The sequence below is a fragment of the Ctenopharyngodon idella genome, chromosome 9, assembly GCF_019924925.1.
Source record: "Ctenopharyngodon idella isolate HZGC_01 chromosome 9, HZGC01, whole genome shotgun sequence".
Taxonomy (NCBI): domain Eukaryota; kingdom Metazoa; phylum Chordata; class Actinopteri; order Cypriniformes; family Xenocyprididae; genus Ctenopharyngodon; species Ctenopharyngodon idella.
Window position 1 is genome coordinate 780,075 of NC_067228.1, and position 21,690 is coordinate 801,764.

The 21,690-nt window shown below is 37.8% G+C and overlaps 1 protein-coding gene across 3 annotated transcripts in view; it reads right to left on the reverse strand.

Moving 5' to 3' along the window:
• gpm6bb (glycoprotein M6Bb) overlaps positions 1 to 21,690 on the reverse strand; it is a 39,487-nt gene extending 17,797 nt beyond the window's left edge. Inside the window, exon 1 of one of the 3 annotated variants that reach the window (XM_051906131.1) lies at positions 21,523 to 21,690. In XM_051906131.1, coding sequence (XP_051762091.1) covers positions 21,523 to 21,526 — 4 coding nt within the window. In that variant the 5' untranslated portion in view covers positions 21,527 to 21,690. Of the gene's footprint in view, positions 1 to 3,222; positions 3,389 to 21,522 lie in introns of those variants that run through there. The other 2 variants (XM_051906130.1, XM_051906132.1) reach the window with 2 other exon arrangements.

Genomic DNA, 21,690 nt, shown 5'->3' on the forward strand with positions numbered 1-21,690 from the left:
TGTGGTCTGTTTTTGAACTGGATCCTGTCTTTAAAATGGCACAGATTTTGTGTTGACGGCAGTGGAAAAACAAAGAGTTCTGATTGGACTGTAAGATCACTGCCTGTTAGCAGATTCACAGCCTCATGTTAGTCAGACTTTCATCGAGTGTGACCGCAGCATTCATGCACAGGCCATAGACACAAACTTTAAAACGAGAGTCACGTTATCTTCAAAACCTCCACTGAATTACGTTCACATGTTTTATAGGACAAATCCTCTACTGTGGCCTCATGGGATCGTAAAGTGTCCAGTGGATGCGCACTCCATAATTTTGCCAGAAGTAGTAGGTCATCCTGAAGAGGAGAAAAAGAGGATGAGAAAGAGGAGAAATGGAGGAAGAAGAGGAAGGAAACAAGAGGAGGAGGAGAAAAAGAAGAAGAGAAATGAAGGAGGAAGAGGAGGAGAGGAAGAGGAGGAGAAGAGGAGGAAGGGAAGAGGAGGAGAAATGGAGGAGGAAGAGGAGGAGAGGAGGAGAAGAGGAAGGGAAGAAGAGGAGGAGAAAAGAAGAGGAGAAATGGAGGAGGAAGAGTAGGAGAAGAGGAGAAGAAAAGGAGGAGGAAGAGGAGGAGAAGAAGAGGATGAGAAAGAGGAGAAATGGAGGAAGAAGCGGAGGAGAAGAAGAGGAAGGGAAGAAGAAGATGAGGAGAAAAGAAGAAGAGAAATGGAGGAGGAAGAGGAGGAAGCGAACAGGAGGAGGAATGGAGGTGGAAGAGAAGGAGAGGAAGAGGAGCAGAAGAGGAGGAAGAGAAGAGAAAAGGAAGAAGAGGAGGAGAAGAAGAAGAGGAGAAAGAGGAGGAGAAAAAGGAGGAGAAGGAGGAGGAAGAGGAGAAGAAGAGGAGAGGAAGAGAAAGGGGAAAGAAAAGAGGAGGAGAAATAGAGGAGGAAGAGGAGGAGAAGGAGGAGGAAGAGGAGAAGAAGAGGAGAGGAAGAGAAAGAGGGGAAAGAAAAGAGGAGGAGAAAAAGAGGAGGAGAAATAGTGGAGGATGAGGAGAATAAGGGGAAGGAAAAAAGAAAAGGAGGAAGAGGAGGAGACGAGGAGAACAGAAAGAGAGAGAAATAGAAGAGGAAAAATGAGGAAGAGGAGAAAAGGAAGAAGAGGAGGAGAAGAAGAAGAGGAGAAAGAGGAGGAGAAGGAGGAGGAAGAGGAGAAGAAGAGGAGAGGAAGAGAAAGAGGGGAAAGAAAAGAGGAGGAGAAAAAGAGGAGGAGAAATAGTGGAGGATGAGGAGAATAAGGGGAAGGAAAAATGAGGAAGAGGAGAAGAAGAAGAAGAGGGGAAGAGTAGGAGAAAAAGAAGAGGAGAAAAGGAGGAAGAGGAAGAGAAAGAGATAAGGGAAAGAGGAGGAGAAGTGGAGAAGAAAGAAGAGGAGAAGTGGAGAAGAAAGAAGAGGAGAAGAGGAGAAGAAGAGGAGAAAAGGAAGAAGAAGATGAGGAGGAAGAAGGAGGAGGAGAAAATGAGAAAGATGATGAGAATAGGAGGAAGTACAGGATAAAGAAAGAACAGAACAGAGAGGAAGAAGAACGAAAGGAGAAGCTAAAAAGAAGAACAGCAAGAAACAAGGAAAAAGAAGAAAATTACAAAGAGGAGAGGTGAAGGACAGGGAGAATGAGTAGAAATACGAGGAGGAGGAGGAGGAGGAGAAGAGGAAGAATATGGAGGAGTAGTATTAGAGGCTATGAGTGAGCAGCTGCAGTGACTCAGTGCCAAACTACAGTTGCCTCATCACTGCATGTCAAAGTCCAGAACTTCTGGCTCCAGAATAAGAGCAGAAATCCACAGTCAGAGAAGGTCCAGCACACAAAGAGCCCAGTGTGCCGGACCAGAACCTCTTTATGGAGATGACTATTGAGCTTGAGTACAAGGTCAGGACTCGGCACTTCCGGACAGTTCTATAGCGGGACGGCAGCCACTAACAGCACGTCTTCCAGACACATAATGTGCCTCTGCTTTGGAGACCATCAGAGATCAGGTCACTCTCTGCCAATGTCCTGCTGGGGTGTGGACTGAATATTATGAGGTTCAACAGATGCATTCTCACAGATTGTGTCATCCATTTGTGCAAGTTCTACAGAAATGTGTTCAAGCCATGGAAAAAAGCCATAGTAAGTTAATGAACATGAACAGAGAAAATAGCAGCTACGGCTTCCTCAAGTCTCTAAACTTCTGCCAGACCCTCGATCTCTCAACATGAAGGAGAAGGAGAAGGAGAAATAGAGGAGAAGAAAAAGCAGAGAAGGAGAAATAGAGGAGGAAGAGGAGAAGAACAGGAAGTGAAGAGGAGAAAAAGAAGGAGGAAGAGGAGGAAGAGGAGGAGAAAAAGAAAAGGAAAAAAGGAGGAAGAGGAGGAGAAGAAGATGAGGGAAAGAGGAGAGGTGGAGGAGGAAGAGGAGGAGAAGAAGAGGGCAAGAAAGGAGGAAGAAGAGAAGAAGAGAAGGAGGGAAAAGAGGAGGACAGGAAGAGGAGGAGAAAAAGCAGAGGAGGAGAAATGAAGGAGGAAGAGGAGGAGAAGAAGAGGAAGGGAAGAGGAGGAGGAGAAAAGGAGGAGAAGAGGAGAAAAAGAAGAGGAACGAAAGGAGAAGCTTTCAAATGCTCCAGTGCGTTGATCACTGTAGCCATCTCAGACATATCTGTTGAGCACGTGAATACAATGGCCAATCAGAGGTGTTTACGAATCCACTCAACATTGGAATTAATTTTTTAAATTTCAAAACGTGGCGACTGCATATGCGCTGAAGTTTTGTTTGAAATACATGTAATGCACATGTAAACGAAAATGTGAATCTGATCGTAAAGTTCAGGGTTCACATAACAGAACTTTCAGAATCTGAAATTGGATCTGATTCATTCCGACTGACGAAAATGAATGCATGTAAACATACCCTAGTGTCAAGCAGAATAAACAGTTCAATAACTTGTTCACAAAGATCTCTGAAGACTTGGACCAATGACAGGCCAATGCATTAAATAATAGAAGTTTTTGGACTTTCATCAAAAGTTATTTAGCCTCAATCTAAACCAGAGTTTAACACATAAAACACCATTTAAAAACCCAGTTAATAACCAGCTATATCTGACACCCATGTGATGCAATGAAACAAACGCAGTATTGACTTTCAGAATAATGAAGCGTGTCGCTCACTCTCATGTGAATCAGGGTTTCAGGAGAAACTATCACTGGTACCTCTTTTCTCCTGCCGTTCATCTTCAGCGTCGTCATACGGAGTTTCCATGGCTGAAATCCACAAAACAATCCTTCCTCAAACTTTGCTGGTTCTATTCCTTGGTTTTCTGTCTGTTTCTCTCGCTCTCTTCCTCTGCCTTTCTCGAATATCTCTTCTTCACATCGCTGTCTTACCCTGAACCCAAATAGACATTGTGCACCCAACTAAAGATGTTTCCCAGTCACGTCTGCACCAATTCCCAGAACAACACAATGCCAGTGGAGGAGGAGGAGATCCTCTCAACACTGAAGTCCAACACACACTCCCATGCATATATTAACATATTAAAAAAAAACACTGGCCACAAACTAGCCTTCCATCTGCTGCCTGACCCATGAGAACCAAAGACATGCAAAGAAAAGGGGAAGATTCTCCCTGGACAATGAAAGACAGAACAAATGGAGAATGCAGAGAGGAACGGAAAGCAGGAGCAGATGGAACGAGTGAGAGGTAGAAATAAGAGAAAGAACAAACAAATTAACAAGAACTACAACATGCAACTTTAAAGCAGATTTTGTGGCTGGACTGATCCTCATGGAAAGTTCGTACTTGCGTAAATGTTTGGGAATCATACATGATGAGCGTTCAAGTCATTTTGGAAATGTTGGACAGTCTTTTTACTTGCTGAGAAAGACAGCAAGCAAGGAATGGAAAGTTCTGCAGGTGATCTAATGACAATGCGCACATTAAAGAAGACCAACGCAGCTTGATCATTTCCATAATGACAAACACAGTCTATCAAGAGCAGGGCAAATTCTAGTAGGGTTGCAAACAAGCAGAGCCAATGATAATCAGGTGTGTCTAATCTACTAACAACACAGGCGCAATATGGGTTAAAACATGCTTTTTTGGGGAGTATTCATTTAAATACTCTCCTCCCATAATTTTTGCATCTGAAAGGGAAACTCCTACAAATGCATATGCAATAAGGTCAGCTTCTTGTCCACATCTTTTCTTCACTAATTTCTCACTGCGTGTCTTTAGTAAATCCCGACAGTAATTTTTAAATGCCAAAAGCTGTTAGTAAATCTGGCCCTAAATATTTAATTTGTTTACATGCATGATCATCAACTTCAGGGAACCATGGACATGCAAATGTGTTGTTAAATTACTGAAATATTAACTTAGAATCTCAGGGGACTTCATATTTCAAGTAAACAAATGATCTACACCATTTTTTTATTTGTGGTGTTGCTCACCTTGCAAACGCAATCATTCTCAGGGCTCCAGACTGAAACCAAAATGGAGTGCATGGTCACGCACTGAAATCGGTGTCTGCCTACCTGCACTTAGTTGCATTAGGGACTTATCTAATTTGTCACATATTATCGACTACAGCAAATCAGCTATTTTCCCTCAGTTAGTCTTGTTGGAGTTTTTCCCTCTTTTGCACCTCGCTTTTAAATTGCTCATTCGAAAGCGAAAGTAAAATGCGCACAGCTGCATGGGCATTCATAACAGTGCAGAGCAGGGCGTGCATTTACAATTCATAACGGTGAGTTTCCACTGGCACAGAGCGAGCGTTTTCAGTTCATTCCTATGGAACTTCAACAGGAATTAATTGAAAACGCTCGCTCTGCTCCACACCATTATGAATGCCCGCGCGGCCGTGTGCATTTTCCTTTCGCTTTCAAATTAGCGCCAATTCGGGGGTGGCAATTCCTTGAATGGTGGGTTTCTTATTATTCTTAATGAAAAACACTACAACAAAACAGTACAATGACAAACTCGCTTAAATAAGCACTTTTACATTTAGTTTTGAAACCAAATCTTCCGCCATCGTCTTGTCAGTCAACTCCTCACTCTCGTGATAAATGAAATCTGACTCCTGCTGCTGATCTGTGCTGCGACTCTCGTTCGGCTCACACTGCACTGAGCAGACACTTTCAGTTTTAATTGTAGTGTCTTTTCTTTAACTGAACTAAATGATTTTTATTACTATAAAAAAAATCAAAAAAATCAAAATGACGTTGGGGTCGGTGCCGCGGTGGGCAAGTGCCGTAACCAGTGTTGCAGCTGAAAACCGCTAACACCAACTATCGCAGCAAGGCTATCAGTCACGAACACACGCATGGTGCACTGATGATGAAACGCACAGCTCAGGAATTTAGGAATTTAAGTCGTCTAAAAATGAAGAGGTCAATAGCTGATTACTTTAAAAAACAAAGTGTGTAGGGCGAGGATGCTGGTGGAAAGGATGAGCCAATGAGCAGACTGATTTGATTTGATTTTAATCAAACATTAAAAAACATACATATTTTTTGCCAACATGAGTTCTCGTGTCACTGTCACTCTCTTTCTTTTTACATCAGTGCAAAACTAGGGTATGCAAATTAAGACAATTGTTCATCAACATGCACTGATTAATCCCATGTAATAAAAGGTGCAACCAAATCATGTGCTGGTGCGACTAACTGAGAAAGTTGGTAGCACCAGTGCAACCAGTGGAAAAGTTAGATTCTGATGCACCTTGAAGGCAGCATGTTCAAAATTATTCTGCGTAATAAATTAGGCCAAAATCAGAGGCAATATAATAAACTCTTAAATAGCTCTGTAAACTATATTTGGCTTTGGTTGTGAGTTGTGACAGGCTCGGTACAGCTGATGGTGTCAAAGTGCTGGTGAATGCAGGAGGACAGCATTGTGCTAGTCAACATGGGGCAAACTGAGGTTGAATAGTCGTCCAGTGTTCACTCACCCGTGAGCATCAGCTCTGTCTGACACATAAAACAGAAGGTTCTCATGACCACCAGAGCCTGGAGCCCCGTATGTCTCTCACAATAGACACACACACACACACACACACACACACACTCACATAGAGGCACCTCGTTCAGCTTCCCAAGGGCCAACGGAGAGCCCAGATTCCCACAAGCTGTCTGGGATAACTGGAGGAATGTGGATCCGAAAGGAAGACAGGGGATGTTTAATCACAGATCATGTGTCTCAGCATCTCATACTAGGTTTAATAAGCGACAATCAATTTACTGAAAGAAAATCAAGAGACTCTTTTAATCCAATGACCTTTACATGAACTAATATTAAAGGCAAAACCACGACCACATGTACCAAAAAACACTTTTTTCTTGTGAGAGGTCCCGGGTTCAAATCCCGGACGAGCCCCCATTTATGTTACAAACCCCACTTTTAAAGTGCTCCTTAGGGAAGGGAGTAAGTCAATTCAAGTCAAGTCATCTTCATTTATTTAGCTCTTTTCACAATACATATTGTTTCAAAGCAGTTTCACAGTGACAACAGGAAAATTCTTATCAAGCTAAAGTTGGTTTTTGATTGAATCACTTCCGTTGTAAAAATTAATAATTATTACTTTAGGGGCCGCTTAAATGACACCTTTCCTACTGAAAACAGAATACCTTCAATGCATTCTTGCCGTTCATTTACGTGTTTAGTCTATAGGTTTGCCTGTTTGAGTGTGTGTGTGCGCAGAAGCTTGGTCTTTTTTTAAAAAGTGATATTTGCCAAATTACTGTCTGGTCCGCATAATACAGAAAAATTAGTTGTGTCCGCAGATCTATGCGAAGTAACATAAAAGGACACGCAAGACAACGCAGTTTATCTAACTGTTAATTTCTCACTAGTTTATTTGAAATGGACCTGCGGTGTGACTAATGAATAATTTCAATGATAAATATTCAAAGCATTCACTTGAATAATGAGCTTTTAAAAAATTTGCATGCATAATAATTCTAAAATAAATGGCAAAATTATGTTTAAAAAAAAAATTGTTTTAGTTAGAGCGCAGGAACATCAACTACCCAAAAGTATTACATGTCAATTACCCTCTTAGTGATTCCTATATATATATATATATATATATATTATATATACACACATATACATTTTGTTTCCTATTAATTACCTAGACTGTGGTGGCCAGCCACCATCTAATCTGTGCCGCCATGGTTTCAAAATGAACTGAAAATATTTTAAACTAAAAGGTCTCTAACGTTGCTTTGCACCATTGCTTATGCAAAGTATCTGACAAACTAACTAAAATTGAATGTGCAATATGACTTTGTGCCCTTACCAAATCATAAAAGACTGCAATTTAATTAACTAAGTATATAGTCTGTTTGCGCTGCTTTTTTCAAAGCGAAGTGTGCACTTTGCTCACACGATCAGCTTGTGATCCAGTGTTTTTGTGCTGTGAGTTTAGCATGCATTTGGGAACATAGTGGGCACTAGTTACGCATTACTTTCACATTTGCATAATGTCCAACATTTTCGTTTTACACAGCTTTTTAAAAATGGCGATTGCCGGTGTATGGCATGCATTCGACCAAATCAACATAACTTATGTTACTTAAAGCACAGTTTCTCATTGTTAATTGTTTCAATGTCTTAATAAACTTTTTTTTTTTTTTTTTTTGCATGTTGCAACACTGACCCATTTTCTGTTTAACAACAAACATTCAGCATCAGGTCACTGATTCAGAGCCACAACCCAGATACATTTATGTCAATCAATCAGTGTGTTGACCTGTTTCATGGAACCAGTCAATGACAGAAAAGCCATCAAGAGACAATATAATCACACCATTAACTCCCTGTCCAGTATCAGCACCTTAAAACATCAGTGCGTGTTTATCACACAATACGACTTCACCGCTTTCTACCGTACATGCATGGCTGTCATTTCACATAGAAATATATAAATGCAAGAAGCTAAATTTATTAATTACACATTTTACAAAATACTCACTCAGCCCACCTTTGTTTTGACTACATTTTAAATTCTTTACACCCATAAAACTTCCCAGCAGCTTTTTTTTCATACAACAAAAGTAGAGTATTATCTGTGCTGCCAAACAACCTCCAAAAGAGGACTACAGATATATCATAAAACTAATCCAAATGACAGATTTAAAAAAAAAAAAAAAAAAAAAAAAAAAAAACACCAAATTTTTGGGAATACGCAACTGCAAATTAGATTTGAAAGTTATTTACACTCTTAAAAATGACTCTTAAAAGGAGTAATTTCAAGTTATTCTCAAATAACTCTTAAAAGGTTATTTGAAGAACCTTTGGTTCCATGGAACCACAAAAGGTTCTTTATAGTGGAAACGGTTCTTCAGATTATTTAAATGTTCTTCATGCTGAGAGAAAAAATGGTTGTTTGGGGAACAAAAAATGGTTCTTCTATAGCAAAACTGCAAAAAAAAACCTTTTGGAACATTTATTTTTAAGAGTGCATGATACTTTTATGGTGCTTTTTAAATCTTGACAGTATAAAACATTCTGCCTTTTGTTTTTCCACAGAAGACAAAAAGTCATATCAATTTGTAACGACATAAGGGTGAGTAAAATGTCAACAAAAATTTAAATTTTTAGGTGAACCATTCCTTTAACATCTTACTTTGGCTTTAGCTGATTTTGTTGGGGGGAATTTCCTCAAAACCTAATTGGTAGCCTTTAACCAAATGTTCCCCAGGATCTCTGAATCAGCAAATCTCTAATTGCATGTTTGTGTTGTTGGTTTTTAGGGCCTGAAGGAAACTGAGCTCTTCTGAGGTTGTTTAAAACCAAAATTTGCCCTCTCATGTGACTTTACACCCGCTGCTTGGCACCTCAGTAAAGAGAAAAATGAGGCTTAGAAAAACATGAACCCAGATGTTCCTTGTAGAAACCCACCAGAAAGCACAGAACTGATCTATCTGTAGTCATCCTTGCAAAAATCACCCACAATTAAAAACTATAAAACTGATAGTTATGACTCTAAATTCTGATTTAATAGAAGTTGTTTGATAAACACACCGATACTCTAATGCACCTACAGTAGTTGCTAAACAACGGTTTTATAACAGCAATAAACAGTAATGGTTTTTGGAATGACCAAAATACCTCATAGCTGTGGTAAAAATCACACATCCTACAGTCACTTACTGCTTTAATGAGTGATGTTCATCACATGATTACCATTTTTTGGATGAACTACTTCTTTCATGTGACATTGGGAAAAAAAGGACTTCATTTCTTAAGGCCAAAAAACTTTAAAGGGCACATGAATGTTGATGGTTTGTGTAAAGGCTCTTTGTATCTAGCAAAAAATAAAGACAATCTTCTTTTCTGATATGTAAAATGCACACTTTATATTTGTACAAATCTCAAATGTTGTCTATTAATTCTCACATCTGAATCGATCCGAGAATAGGCGACTTGTTGAACACCGAATCAATCTGAGCAGCTGACTGTGTCGAAGCTCATTGAATATTCATGACCATAAACAGCTGCCCTATTGAATGTGTTTTAAAGAGCGCTGGATTGAATGGCTGACTCCTTTATCTTGTGAGAGTGGTTTGACAAGTGAGCGGTGCCGAATTCACTCCATCGTGAGAACTCGATTTGTGTTAAAGCTGCTGTTGAACTAAACACAGCCTAGTTTACTAGATCATTGGTGGAGTCAGTCACCAATCTTAAAGTTCAACTCTATCAACATAATTTGGAATATAACGTCCATTACACAGGAAAAAATGTGGTGTTGGATTGACTGTTCACTCTGAAATTGCTAGTAAAGCTGCACGATTAATCGTTAAAAGATTGTGATCTTGATTCAAACACCCACGCGATCTTATTCCTAAATTACAACAATTCGTCTCTGACTATTAAAGCTTTGACAAGTACGATCGCAGCGAACACACAAACACACAGTATCATTATTTCTGTCTTACAATCATTCAGATTATCACAGAAGTACTGGGATAAAAGTTTATAGTTCGGATATAAACACTGATGTCTATGGTAGTGATCAAAATGGAGTAAATCACCTTTTGAAATTAATTTGCCGCTTCAAATAAATATTATATCAGTTACATCGTTACACCAGTAGGTAGCGACAAGTGACATGTATTCGTCATTGAATCATTCATTCAAGAGATTCATTAAAAACACTGATTCATTTGGTAATGAAACAAGTGAAGTCTTTATGAGTGAGTCATTGAATTATTCATTCAACCTGATTTAAAATAATATTAAAAATTACTTCAAATTATTTATTTTTTTTGTTTTGTTTTGAATCGACTGCAGCAATTAATATTTTGTCAGAACCTCTCGTATATGACATGTTAGTTGTCTATTCAGAATCATGGGAGAATCACAATCTCTATTTTAAACAAAAGAATTGCGATTCTCAATTTATCCAGAATCGTGCAGCTCTAATTTCTAGTAAATTTTACAAATAATTACAAAGAAACATCAAGCAACAAACTGAATTTTATAGCAAAATAGTTGACTGATATAGTTTACTTTTTTATTTACAACTTGAAAAAATCATTTTTTACAGTGTACCACATGAATGAATAGCAGAAAAAGACTCATGAATGACATCAGTAACAAGAGGTTCATCCACCTAAAAAAGTAGGCCTATTTTAAAAAGATGACTTAGACCAGTACAGTTTTATTTATTAGACCTTCATGATCTTATAAATAAGGTTCAAGTACTCATTAGAACTGGATACTATGTATAAGGAATGAGTCAAAATTATTATCAAGTCAAAGTTATAAACATTATGCCATTGTTAATGCTGTCAATTAACCTGAAATGCAAAAGTACTTTTGAATCTTTTCTTTCATCATTGTGCAAAGTCTAGAACATAATGGTGTTGTAAAGGTTACAAAGGCAAAAACGTACTGATTTTGCCTCAGCAATGCGTTCATGAACTGCTCACACAAATCTGGCATATAAATTAAATTAAACGAACGGTTGCCATCAAACTGCAAATGCCTGTGGTTGTTGTAACTTATAGATGATGCACATGACAGCTGGATTTAACCAGGACTAGGCACGATTCATGAATCATCTGCATGTCAAAAAATAAAAAGCACCAGAAGAATTTTCCCACCATTTCCCTCTTCAACTTCTAGCACACATATTACATTACAAAACACGTATGACGCATAATACGAGTCGCTTGGGCAAGGTTATTAAACTAAAACTGAAACAAAAAATAAATTCAACCTAAAAGCAATAAAAAAACTAATAAATTTATGAAAAACACAAAAATGAAACTAAAATTAACATGAAAGCTAGTATAAAAAAAAAGCTCATTCAAAATATTAATAAAACTACAATAAACTAAAATAAAAACTAAAATAACAGATCTTGGGTCAAATGACCAATTCTACATTTTATTTATGGTTTTTCAAATCAGCATTAAGATTTTAAGGTTAAAATTTATAAATGTAGCTATATTTTAAGTCATAATTTTAATTGAAGACTTTCGCCATTGTTATCATCTACTTCAATTTACCAGTTCATTTGTAATGATTCTGTGGCGTTGTCTCATGAGAGGTGATTATAATTATGAAATGATGCACCACAGGATGTGTCAACTTCCAGAAGTATTCCAAGTGAGCCATGAAACCATTTCCAATTCCCAAAACTTCCAATACGCTGTTAACTCACACGCTATTGAATTTCATGCAGCTGTCGTATCGTGTGAAGGGAAGCTCAGGAATTTGGGGATACGGTCATCTGTTTGGCCCACATGTTCTTTACAGCGCCTAATTCAATGCCGCGGATGAGGAACGTCCTGAACATTTGGGCTGGAGAATTAACATGCAACACCAGCTGAAATCAGCTGATGTGAAGCATAAACTCAGAATCACATGTAACTGAATCACAAATATCTACCAGGAGATGAATCATGGTTGCGTTACATAACATGCTTGAGGGATTCAAGGGTGTCTGGGAATCACACGGGAATTTGGGGTGAGGAAAGTAATGAGCCCATCTAATCCTGCAATGAAAACAACAGAGAACTTAAATGTTATTATTGCTGTCAACGACATTCCCAAATCTGTGCTCAAACAACTCCAGATGATATATTTTCAAAGAAGTCAATAAACTGATGGACCCGAGCCATATCACAGAAACTTGAGCATGGTCTCTTTTTGACTTTGCGTAGACATGCATTCTCATTTTCTCCAAAAAAAAAATCTAGTTTTTAGCTTCGGTTTCTTATTGCGGCTGTGAATTGAGTCAGTGGCGATTCCATCAGGCCATTCACATGTTAAAGTCTCCTCGGTGGTCAAATGAAGAGATTCAGAGGCTTTTGTCTAGCAGCAGCGACAGTAAATGAGCGTTGCACAAAGAGCTATCTGTGAAGTCTTGAATGAGCTCCACAGGCCCGCTGCCAAAAACTTCAGGCCTTTCGACTCCCTTTAAAGCCACATTCCCAATAACATTCACTCAGACAGTTCAAACCAAAACCACGGAAATGTGTGTGTATGGGAGGGTAAAAAGCTACCTTCTTCATTTCTGTGGCAAATGATTACATTTGGGGTTCAAAGGTTTTGCACAAGCGTAAAGATCGCGACTACTTGAGCGTCTTTTACTTCAAACAACGTAGCATGTTGTGAAAAGGCCAAAGCCAAGAAATACGAGCAAAGGAGGACAGATATCATTTCATGCAGGGATTTGAGATCTGGCCAGTAAGAACGACCAATAAAGACACTGAAGAAAAATAGCACGGCAGATAACAGGAAATAGTTCATATACTCAAAAAACGACACTACATTCCCCTCAAATGACGTTTAAAAACCATTATTTCTTGATGACTGAGTAATAAAGGTGTCAACAGTTTTTTATACAGTGAAAAAAACTGGTGCAGAAACTATTTTCACTCAAAAATTCTAAAGAAAAAGAAACGGCAAGTAACGCATTAATTAAACGTGAAATTTTGAAGTATTTTCTTGTAAAATATACTGTACTTATATAAATATTTTATTTACAAAAATAAATGTTTGTATCAGGAGGAGGAATAAACATTGAAAAACATGAAAACATGGTGGGATGTGAAATAAACACGTCAAGATGAGGATATTATATGAGGATGTACGTGCACAGTAAATTTCCTGGTGTTAAATTAACACCGCTCTGTGTTCATATAGGAACCACCAGCAGGTTGTTAAAAGTAACACTGAAGCAGTGTTAGAGTTAATTAGACACTTAAGTGATTAACCGAGTGATGATTATTGAAGACCCCTGATTATGTCTTCAACACTTAAGGAAAGAGAAACACAAGAACAACAACTCACTTCCAGCCACAGCCTTCGACGAAATCAACTGAAAAGATATTAAATCTCTCTTATTACAACCAGACTGACTTTATTTCTATAATTTGTCTACAGTTCTTTTTGAGAATTAACAGAGGTTTAGATGATGTTTTATTGAAAATGTGTGGTCACCATAATTGTGATCAGTGTTTCCTTCAGTAGGGCAGTTTGACTCTTGATTTTTATGTCAGTTTGTTGTTTTTGTACCAAAACACGTAATTTATTGCAAAAGAAGCCAAAAATAAAGACAGTCAGGTGATTTCACATTCATCATCATGACCAACTAAGTGAAACACTGATCACCATAATGGAGACCAAATATTTTCAATAAAACATCAACATTTAAATCTATGTTCATTCTCAAAGAGAACTGTAGTCAAATGACATAAATAAAGTCAGTCTGGTTTGTAATAAGAGATATTTAATGTCTTTTCAGTTGATTTAATTTAAGGCTGTGGCTGGAAGTGAGTTCTTCTGTTTCTCTTTCCTTCAGAGATTGTACATCAGGTGTCTTCAATAATTGAACAATCATCACTCAATCAATTAAGTATCTAATTAACTCTAACACTGCATCAGTGTTACTTTGGTGTTAATTTGTATATCAGTTACTTTACAACTTTGAATGATATTCATCTAATCAGAATTTTGAGTCTGAACTCTATAGTCCAACCCTCAATGCAGGACCCAATCACATCCTTTCATTCATATGATTGACAGGTCTTCTACCACCTGTTGAAATGTCTAATCGAAGGCTTGATTCTCTCTAACGCTGACCCAGAAACCTAAAAATGACTGATTTTTGTTTACATAGTCCTGGTTACTCTTCTTGGCGTACAGCAATGTAAATAGGTCAACCGGGAAAAACATATTGATTTATTTCCACTGTTTCCCATCGATACAGTCCGTATCAAGAGAGTACAGCAATGCTAAATGATGTCATGGAAAATTTTTACACTGAATATGTGCTGTAATGTAATGTGAATCATTTCAGCAAGGCTTTCATCAAATGAGTAATTTCAGCTTGGATTGGAAAGGCCAAACCACTGAAGTCTAATATAGGCAACTAATTAATAAAGTTGTGACGAACACTTTTGAGCTCTTGCTAGCTCCGTCATGTGGCTCTGAAATGATTCAGGGCAGCGCCGCAAATTCGACTCGCTCTTGCCCCTCTTGTCTTCTCAATGGTCCTTTGATGCTCAAATGTGAGGGAAATTGGCCATGCTTGAGCAAGCACTCCCACTCGGCACTGCCGCTTCCATATCATTTCATATCACAATTCACAATGCTCCTCTTTGTGTGCACTGAGATTATGAAAAGAAACAAATAAACATGATGGACAGGACCAGTGAACTACTTTTGGGAGAAGATAGGAGATGAAGATTATAGGAGCAACAACCAAGCAGGACACATCATGCCATGTTTGTTTCTTTAAAGTTATGCTGCAAGGTCAAACACCTTTGCTTTGAACTTTCCATCACAAAACCTTGAACAACTCAATAACCTTGTGTTATTGTTCAGTGCTGGGATCCCCAAAATTTGATTTGAGGTAGCATAATAAAATATTTAAATATTTTTAGTAAATGTTTAATTTTAATTGTATGTTATAATTATCAAACGTGCTGCGTAACACGAGAATGAACCTCATTGGCTCTTGCATGGGAATGAACCTCATTGGTTCTCGCTGAAGCTCAAACGTGCTGCGTAACGAGAATGAACCTCATTGGTTCTTGAGGAAGCTCAAACGTGCTGCGTAACACGAGAATGAACCTCATTGGTTCTTGCAGAAGCTCAAACGTGTTGCGTAACACGAGAATGAACCTCATTAGGTCCTTGTTAAACCTTCTCACATTCCATTAAAATATCTTCATTTGTGTTTTGAAGATAAAAGTCTCCCAGGTTTGGAACAACATGATGATGAGTAAATGATGAAGATTTTAATTTTTGGGTGAACTAACCCTTTAAAGTCAACATGAAACGTCATTTGCAACCCATTTAACTTCTATAATGTGATACATTTTCGATCGAAACAGAATATTCAACTGAAAAAGAAGATGGATCTTGATTTCACCCATCAGGAATTTAATAAAATATAAATGGGTGTTACATATTTGGAAGGTCAGGAGAATTTCAGATGTGGAGCATTTTAATAAAAGATTACAGCATTTTTCTGTGGAAGAAAGTGCACAGATGAACCATCATGCACAATAAGACAAGAAACATGGGTTATGGAAGAGAATAGGGTAAATTGTGATTTAATGTTGACTTTAGGAAAACCACACTGACACATCGCAAGAGAGAGGCATCAACCGACACAAGACAGAAATTACTTCTGACAAATAGATGACATGTTTCCTCAAAAACATGACACACTATGAAACAACCACCAAATCAAACAACATAAATACAACCACACCCAGAGATTTTAATTATATAAACTCTCCTGTGAATCAAATCAAAACATTTCTATTACAAGCCAATGTGATGCTCATGCTGGTCTGGATGTTGTAAACACTGAGGCAGCACTGGCAAAATGTAAATGCTTAAAAGTGACTAAATCTTTCCAGGAGTCCATTATGTCGTGCTTAAAAAATTACTTTCCACAAGAGAACAAAAACAGCTACAGAAAGAACTGAGGCTAGAGTTCAGATTCTGGCTTGTTGCGATCTGTTCTAACTCACTGTTAAGCAATTATAAGTTTATTTATAAAGCACATTTCAAAGTAAAGTGCTTTACATAAAAATAAATCATAAAAAGGTTCAAAGAAATGTTCACAATGCAGTCCAAAGAAATATAATAATTAAATTGGGGTTGGCAAGATTTTATGTTTTTGAAAGAATTTTTTTACGCTCACCAAGGCTCCATTTATTTGATCAAAAATAGAGTAAAAACAGTAACCTAATATTGTGAAATATTATTACAATTTAAAATAACTGTTTTCTAATTAAATATATTTTAAAACATACACCTTTGTACCCCTAAATTGTGTGTAAAAGCTAAACATTGCTCGGTTTTCGTGTACCACAAAGACAAATAAACAGATCTGTGTTCCGATTCAATTACAAATGATTCATATGAACCAGTTCTTTTAATGAGCTAGTCAAAAAAGACTCAAGAACGTTCAAGTTGTCATTTGAATTAAAATGAATTAGTGAATTGACCCTGAAATCCCCCACTGCACAAACATTGAGTATATTTACATGCACACCAATACGCTGATAACTACCAAAAATCAGTTTATTGAAATAACCCGATTTACCGGTTTACATGCGAATGACGGAACGCAGGTTAACGTGTTTACATGCCCAGCGAAATCAGGGTAATGGGCAAAAATCTTTGGAATTTTGCAAAAATTACTGGATGAATCAGCGTTTTTGAACAAATCTCTTGAATGAATGATTCAATGACTCACTCATAAATACTTCACTTGTTTTATTACTGGATGAATCAACGATTTTGAACAAATCTCTTGAATGAATGATTCAATGACTCACTCATAAATACTTCATTTGTTTCATTACTGGATGAATCAACGATTTTGAACAAATCTCTTGAATGAATGATTCACTGATTCACCCATAAAGACTTCACCTGTTTCATTACTGGATGAATCAGCATTTTTGAACAAATCTCTTAAATGAATGATTCAATGACTCACTCATAAAGACTTCACCTATTTCATTAGTGGATGAATCAGCATTTTTGAACAAATCTCTTGAATGAATGATTCAATGACTCACTCATAAATACTTCACTTGTTTCATTACTGGATGAATCAACGATTTTGAACAAATCTCTTGAATGAATGATTCACTGATTCACCCATAAAGACTTCACCTGTTTCATTACCGGATGAATCAGCATTTTTGAACAAATTTCTTGAATAAATGATTCAATGACATACATTTTTAAGCCATTTGTCTCCACCTACTGGTGTAACGATGTAATTGATACAATCTTTATTTGAAGCATCAAGTTACTTTCAAAGGTGATTTACTCTATTTTGATCGCTTCTGTAGACATATCTGAACTATAAACTTTTATCCAGTACTTCTGTGATAATTTGAATATTTCCAACACAGATATAACGATACTGTGTGGTTGAAAACACTGTTTATAAAGCTGTTTCATACCTAAACATGACAACAGCTCTCTCTGGATCAGTGGCGTCGCCAACGCACATTTCAATGTTCCGGTGTGATTGTGTAAAGGTTTAATAGACATAGAAGAAGTGTTGTCATTTGGGAATGAGATTGCATGGGTGTTTGAATAGTTTGAATAGTGTTACCACACGCGTTGTCGTCTTATTAAGCATAATCGGGTTAAGAAGACTCATTATTTTGCGAGAAACACTCACATTCTGTATAACACAAAAACAGCCATTCATAAATCTGTAAAATATCCACAGAATCAAACGTCTATCATTAGGGTAACAGTAAGGCCTGTGAGTTTGTCTAACTATAGATTGCACGCAGCTGCAGCGCAGGACTCACTTCATTGAAGAAGGCTCCTCACTCACTGGCTTTATTCTCTTCAGGACGTCCTAACGCACTGGACCTACTTCATGTTAACAGTCTCTGGAGTTAAACAAAGATGCGGCCAATGAACTAGATGCACAAAGCCAGTGCTGTGAGCGAGAACAAACCAATGCTCTCTCTCACGCATTCTCACACTGTCAGCTGCAGCGGGCCGAATCAAGCCGGTTCTGTTCGTCTGCTTTTCCGTTCCTGCCACATTTCTGGAGAACTCGAAACTCAGTTCATGCCATAAAAAACAAAGGATGAAACGACGTCGACTTAACGAGGAAATGCTTTTGTACTTCAAAGAGTAAATAAAAACAAGATGTTGGCTTGTAAGTTATCACCAACGAGCATTCAAAGCAATAATTCAGCAAATTTACTCATTCCAAACCTGTAAGTTATTTTCTCAATAGAACATAAAAAAGATGTTATTGAAGAATCTTCAAGAGCTTCTTCAAAACATCTACCTTTGTTTTCCAAAGAAAAAAATAACAGCATACAGGTTTGGAAACAACTCTGAGGTGAGTAAATAATGATAGAAGTTTTGTTTTTGGCTAAACTATCGCTTTAAAGGATTAGTTGACTTCTCAATGAAAATTTCCTGATAATTTACTCACCCCCATGTCATCCAAGATGTTCATGTCTTTCTTTCTTCAGTGGAAAAGAAATGAAGGTTTTTGAGGAAAACATTCCAGGATTTTTCTCCATATAGTGGACTTCACTGGGGTTCAACGGGTTGAAGGTCCAAATGTCAGTTTCAGTGCAGCTTCAAAGAGCTCTACATGATCCCAGACGAGGAATAAGAGTCTTATCTAGGGAAACCATCGGCCATTTTCTGAAAATAATAAAAATTATATACTTTTTAACCACAAATGCTCGTCTTGCACTGCTCTGCAATGCGCCACGCATTACGTAATCATGTTGGAAAGGTCACGCGTGATGTAAGTGGAAGTACCACGGTAGGGTGAAAAACTCTATGGCGTTTGACTTAGTCTTTGCATGTTCGCTTTGTAGACACTGGATCGGTACTTCCGCCGTAATGTGTGGCGGATCGCAGAGCAGTGCAAGATGAGTATTTGTGGTTAAAAAGTATATCATTTTTATTTATTTTAGAAAATGTCCGATGGTTTCTCTAGATAAGACTCTTATTCCTCGTCTGGGATCATGTAGAGCTCTTTGAAGCTGCACTGAAACTGACATTTGGACCTTCAACCCGTTGAACCCCAGTGAAGTCCACTATATGGAGAAAAATCCTGGAATGTTTTCCTCAGAAACCTTCATTTCTTTTCGACTGAAGAAAGAAAGACATGAACATCTTGGATGACATGGGGGTGAGTAAATTATCAGGAAATTTTCATTCAGAACTGAACTTATCATTTAAATTCAGCATGAAATGGAAGTTGTGCTCCTCTTTTCTTCCATATTGTGCCATATATCCAAGTGAAACTGCTTCGCAAACAAGAACAAATGTAGGACTGGTCTTGATTTAGTCCGCGGGGAATTGATTGGATGGTTGTGGTTTGCTATTGGTGGATCTCATGTGAGTGACAGGTTGCCCCGCCCTCATCATCAGAGAAGAGATGTCGCTGCAAGAGGGAGGGGAAGTTATTATAATAAACACTGCAAAATATATCATAATGACTACTAGTAAATGCTGTAGTTATTGTGCTGAAACTAAAAACAGGTTAATCGGATAACCAAGTGCTGAGACAGATTCCTGAGGCCTGAACGAGACAGACAGAGTCTCAGTGCTACAGCCCATCTGGCCTACAGCCCTTCTTAGTGTCCCAAAGCTCATAATTCAGTCGGGAGCTTTTAAATAGTGGTAAACATCCGTGGAAGTGGCGCCTCTCTCTCCTCATCTGCCTGTTTGAAAGTGGAAACCCAGAGAGCCGACACAATACAGACTATTCTACTCGCTCAAATCCTCCACATCTATTCAAACATGTGCAGGACATATTATACAAGACTTTATATCGAGACTAAAGCACAACTGATGGGTCAGAGACAGCTGGCAAAAACAATGCAAACTAAATGCAACTAATCATATAATCAGATTTGTCAACATTTGAAAGGGAAGATAAAACACCTCATATTTCTTTTTCTGTTGATGCCAAAGTTTTTGCATCCTACTAAACTCTTCGGTATTTTGCTGCAAATTCATCTGTCACTTGATAGAAGCTTGTCAGATTAGACCAACTCATGGCAATTTGTACGTATTTTACGAGGTGGCTAATTCGTACGACCTGACTCGTATGATTTCATACGTTTTTTTGCTAAATCATAAGTATTTTACGAGTTGCCAAATTCGTATGAATTCATACGAATGACCTACCCCTAACCCCACCCCTAAACCTACCCCGTCACTGGGGTTTAGACAAATCGTATGAATTTCGAATTTGTACGAATTAGCCACCTCGTAAAATATGTACAAATTGGTCGTGAGATAGACAGGTGTTAACATGGACAGGTTGTATGAGGCCCTCAACCTCAAAAACCATCCACAAAATCGCATTTTATAAATTAAAGTACATTTTTAATACTTTTTGTATGGTTAACAATGCAGTTGCTGGAAGTTCAATGTAAAACCTGTGAACTATAGCAAAACCAGTTTTAAAAGAACCGCTGATCTGAGTTATATATGTACAGAAACAGGACATGCAGGTCTAGTATTTTCTTTGCCAAACTGGGTTTGCGTTATCAGAAAGCGATTTGCTTATTTAAAACAAACAATCCTAACGAGGTGGATTACACTCAAATGAATGGAAAATTCAATTTTTTTAATCGCAAGTGAACCACCAGCTAACAGGGAACGTTCTGGCAAGGTTCTCTCAAAGTTATGAACAAACGTTCTTCCAGTAACGTTAATAGAACGTTTGTTCAAAGTTATCTGGTCTTTAATGTTCTCAAAACGTTAGCACAAAACATTATTTATACATCGTTCATTTACTGTATTTTTTTTTATTGAAACGTTTTAGATGTTCGTCTTAAATGTTACTACTTGTTTCACAATGTTCAGAGAACATTGAAAAGTAACGTTTCCATAATATTGCAAAATTATAAAATAATTTCCTTAATGTTCAAATACCACAAAAAAAAAGCGTTTTTAAAAATCGACTTTTTGAACGTTCAGGGAACGTTCAAAAATAACGTTTTCATTATATCGCAAAATTATAAATTCGAATGTTTCCTTAACGTTCGAATAACCAAGAAAAAACGTTTTAAAACATTTTTTTTTAAAAACTGAACGATTACTTAATGTGAACGTTAGCAAAACGCTCTAAATAACATATTTGTGTTAGTTGGGTACAGAAAAACAATAATAGCAAACTGCTGTCAAACTACAGGCTGTTAAACCGTTTACTTCAGTCTACTCTCGTTTACAGCTGACATGAGATGTGGTTGCGGTTGGAAATCTCTTTAGTGTAATCCATAATCTCACTTCTCAGAGCTGCTCAGTTACCTAGACTAATGCTGACCACTCGAACTGTGTCAGATACAAAGAAATACAAAGACTTTGCAGAGAAACAAAGAGCGAAAGACGTATATTTCCAAAGCAGTCGCGCGCGTCCGTTCTGAGGTAAACTGTCACCGTCTGAGGGAAAAACGCTCAAACTTTCAAACTACCGCGTGAGCGCGTTTAATAAACTACTTTTCAAGTTTACATACCCATTTTTCAAGCGTCCCAGCACTTCTGCAGCAGTCGCATCAACTGTTGAGTGTTTCACGGGTAACGGGAACACTGACTCCGCGAGCGAGCGCAGACTGACTGACACACTCACGCGCCAACTCTGAGTGCAGTAGGTGCACGGGCGCGTGACGTCAGCAGCAGGGATT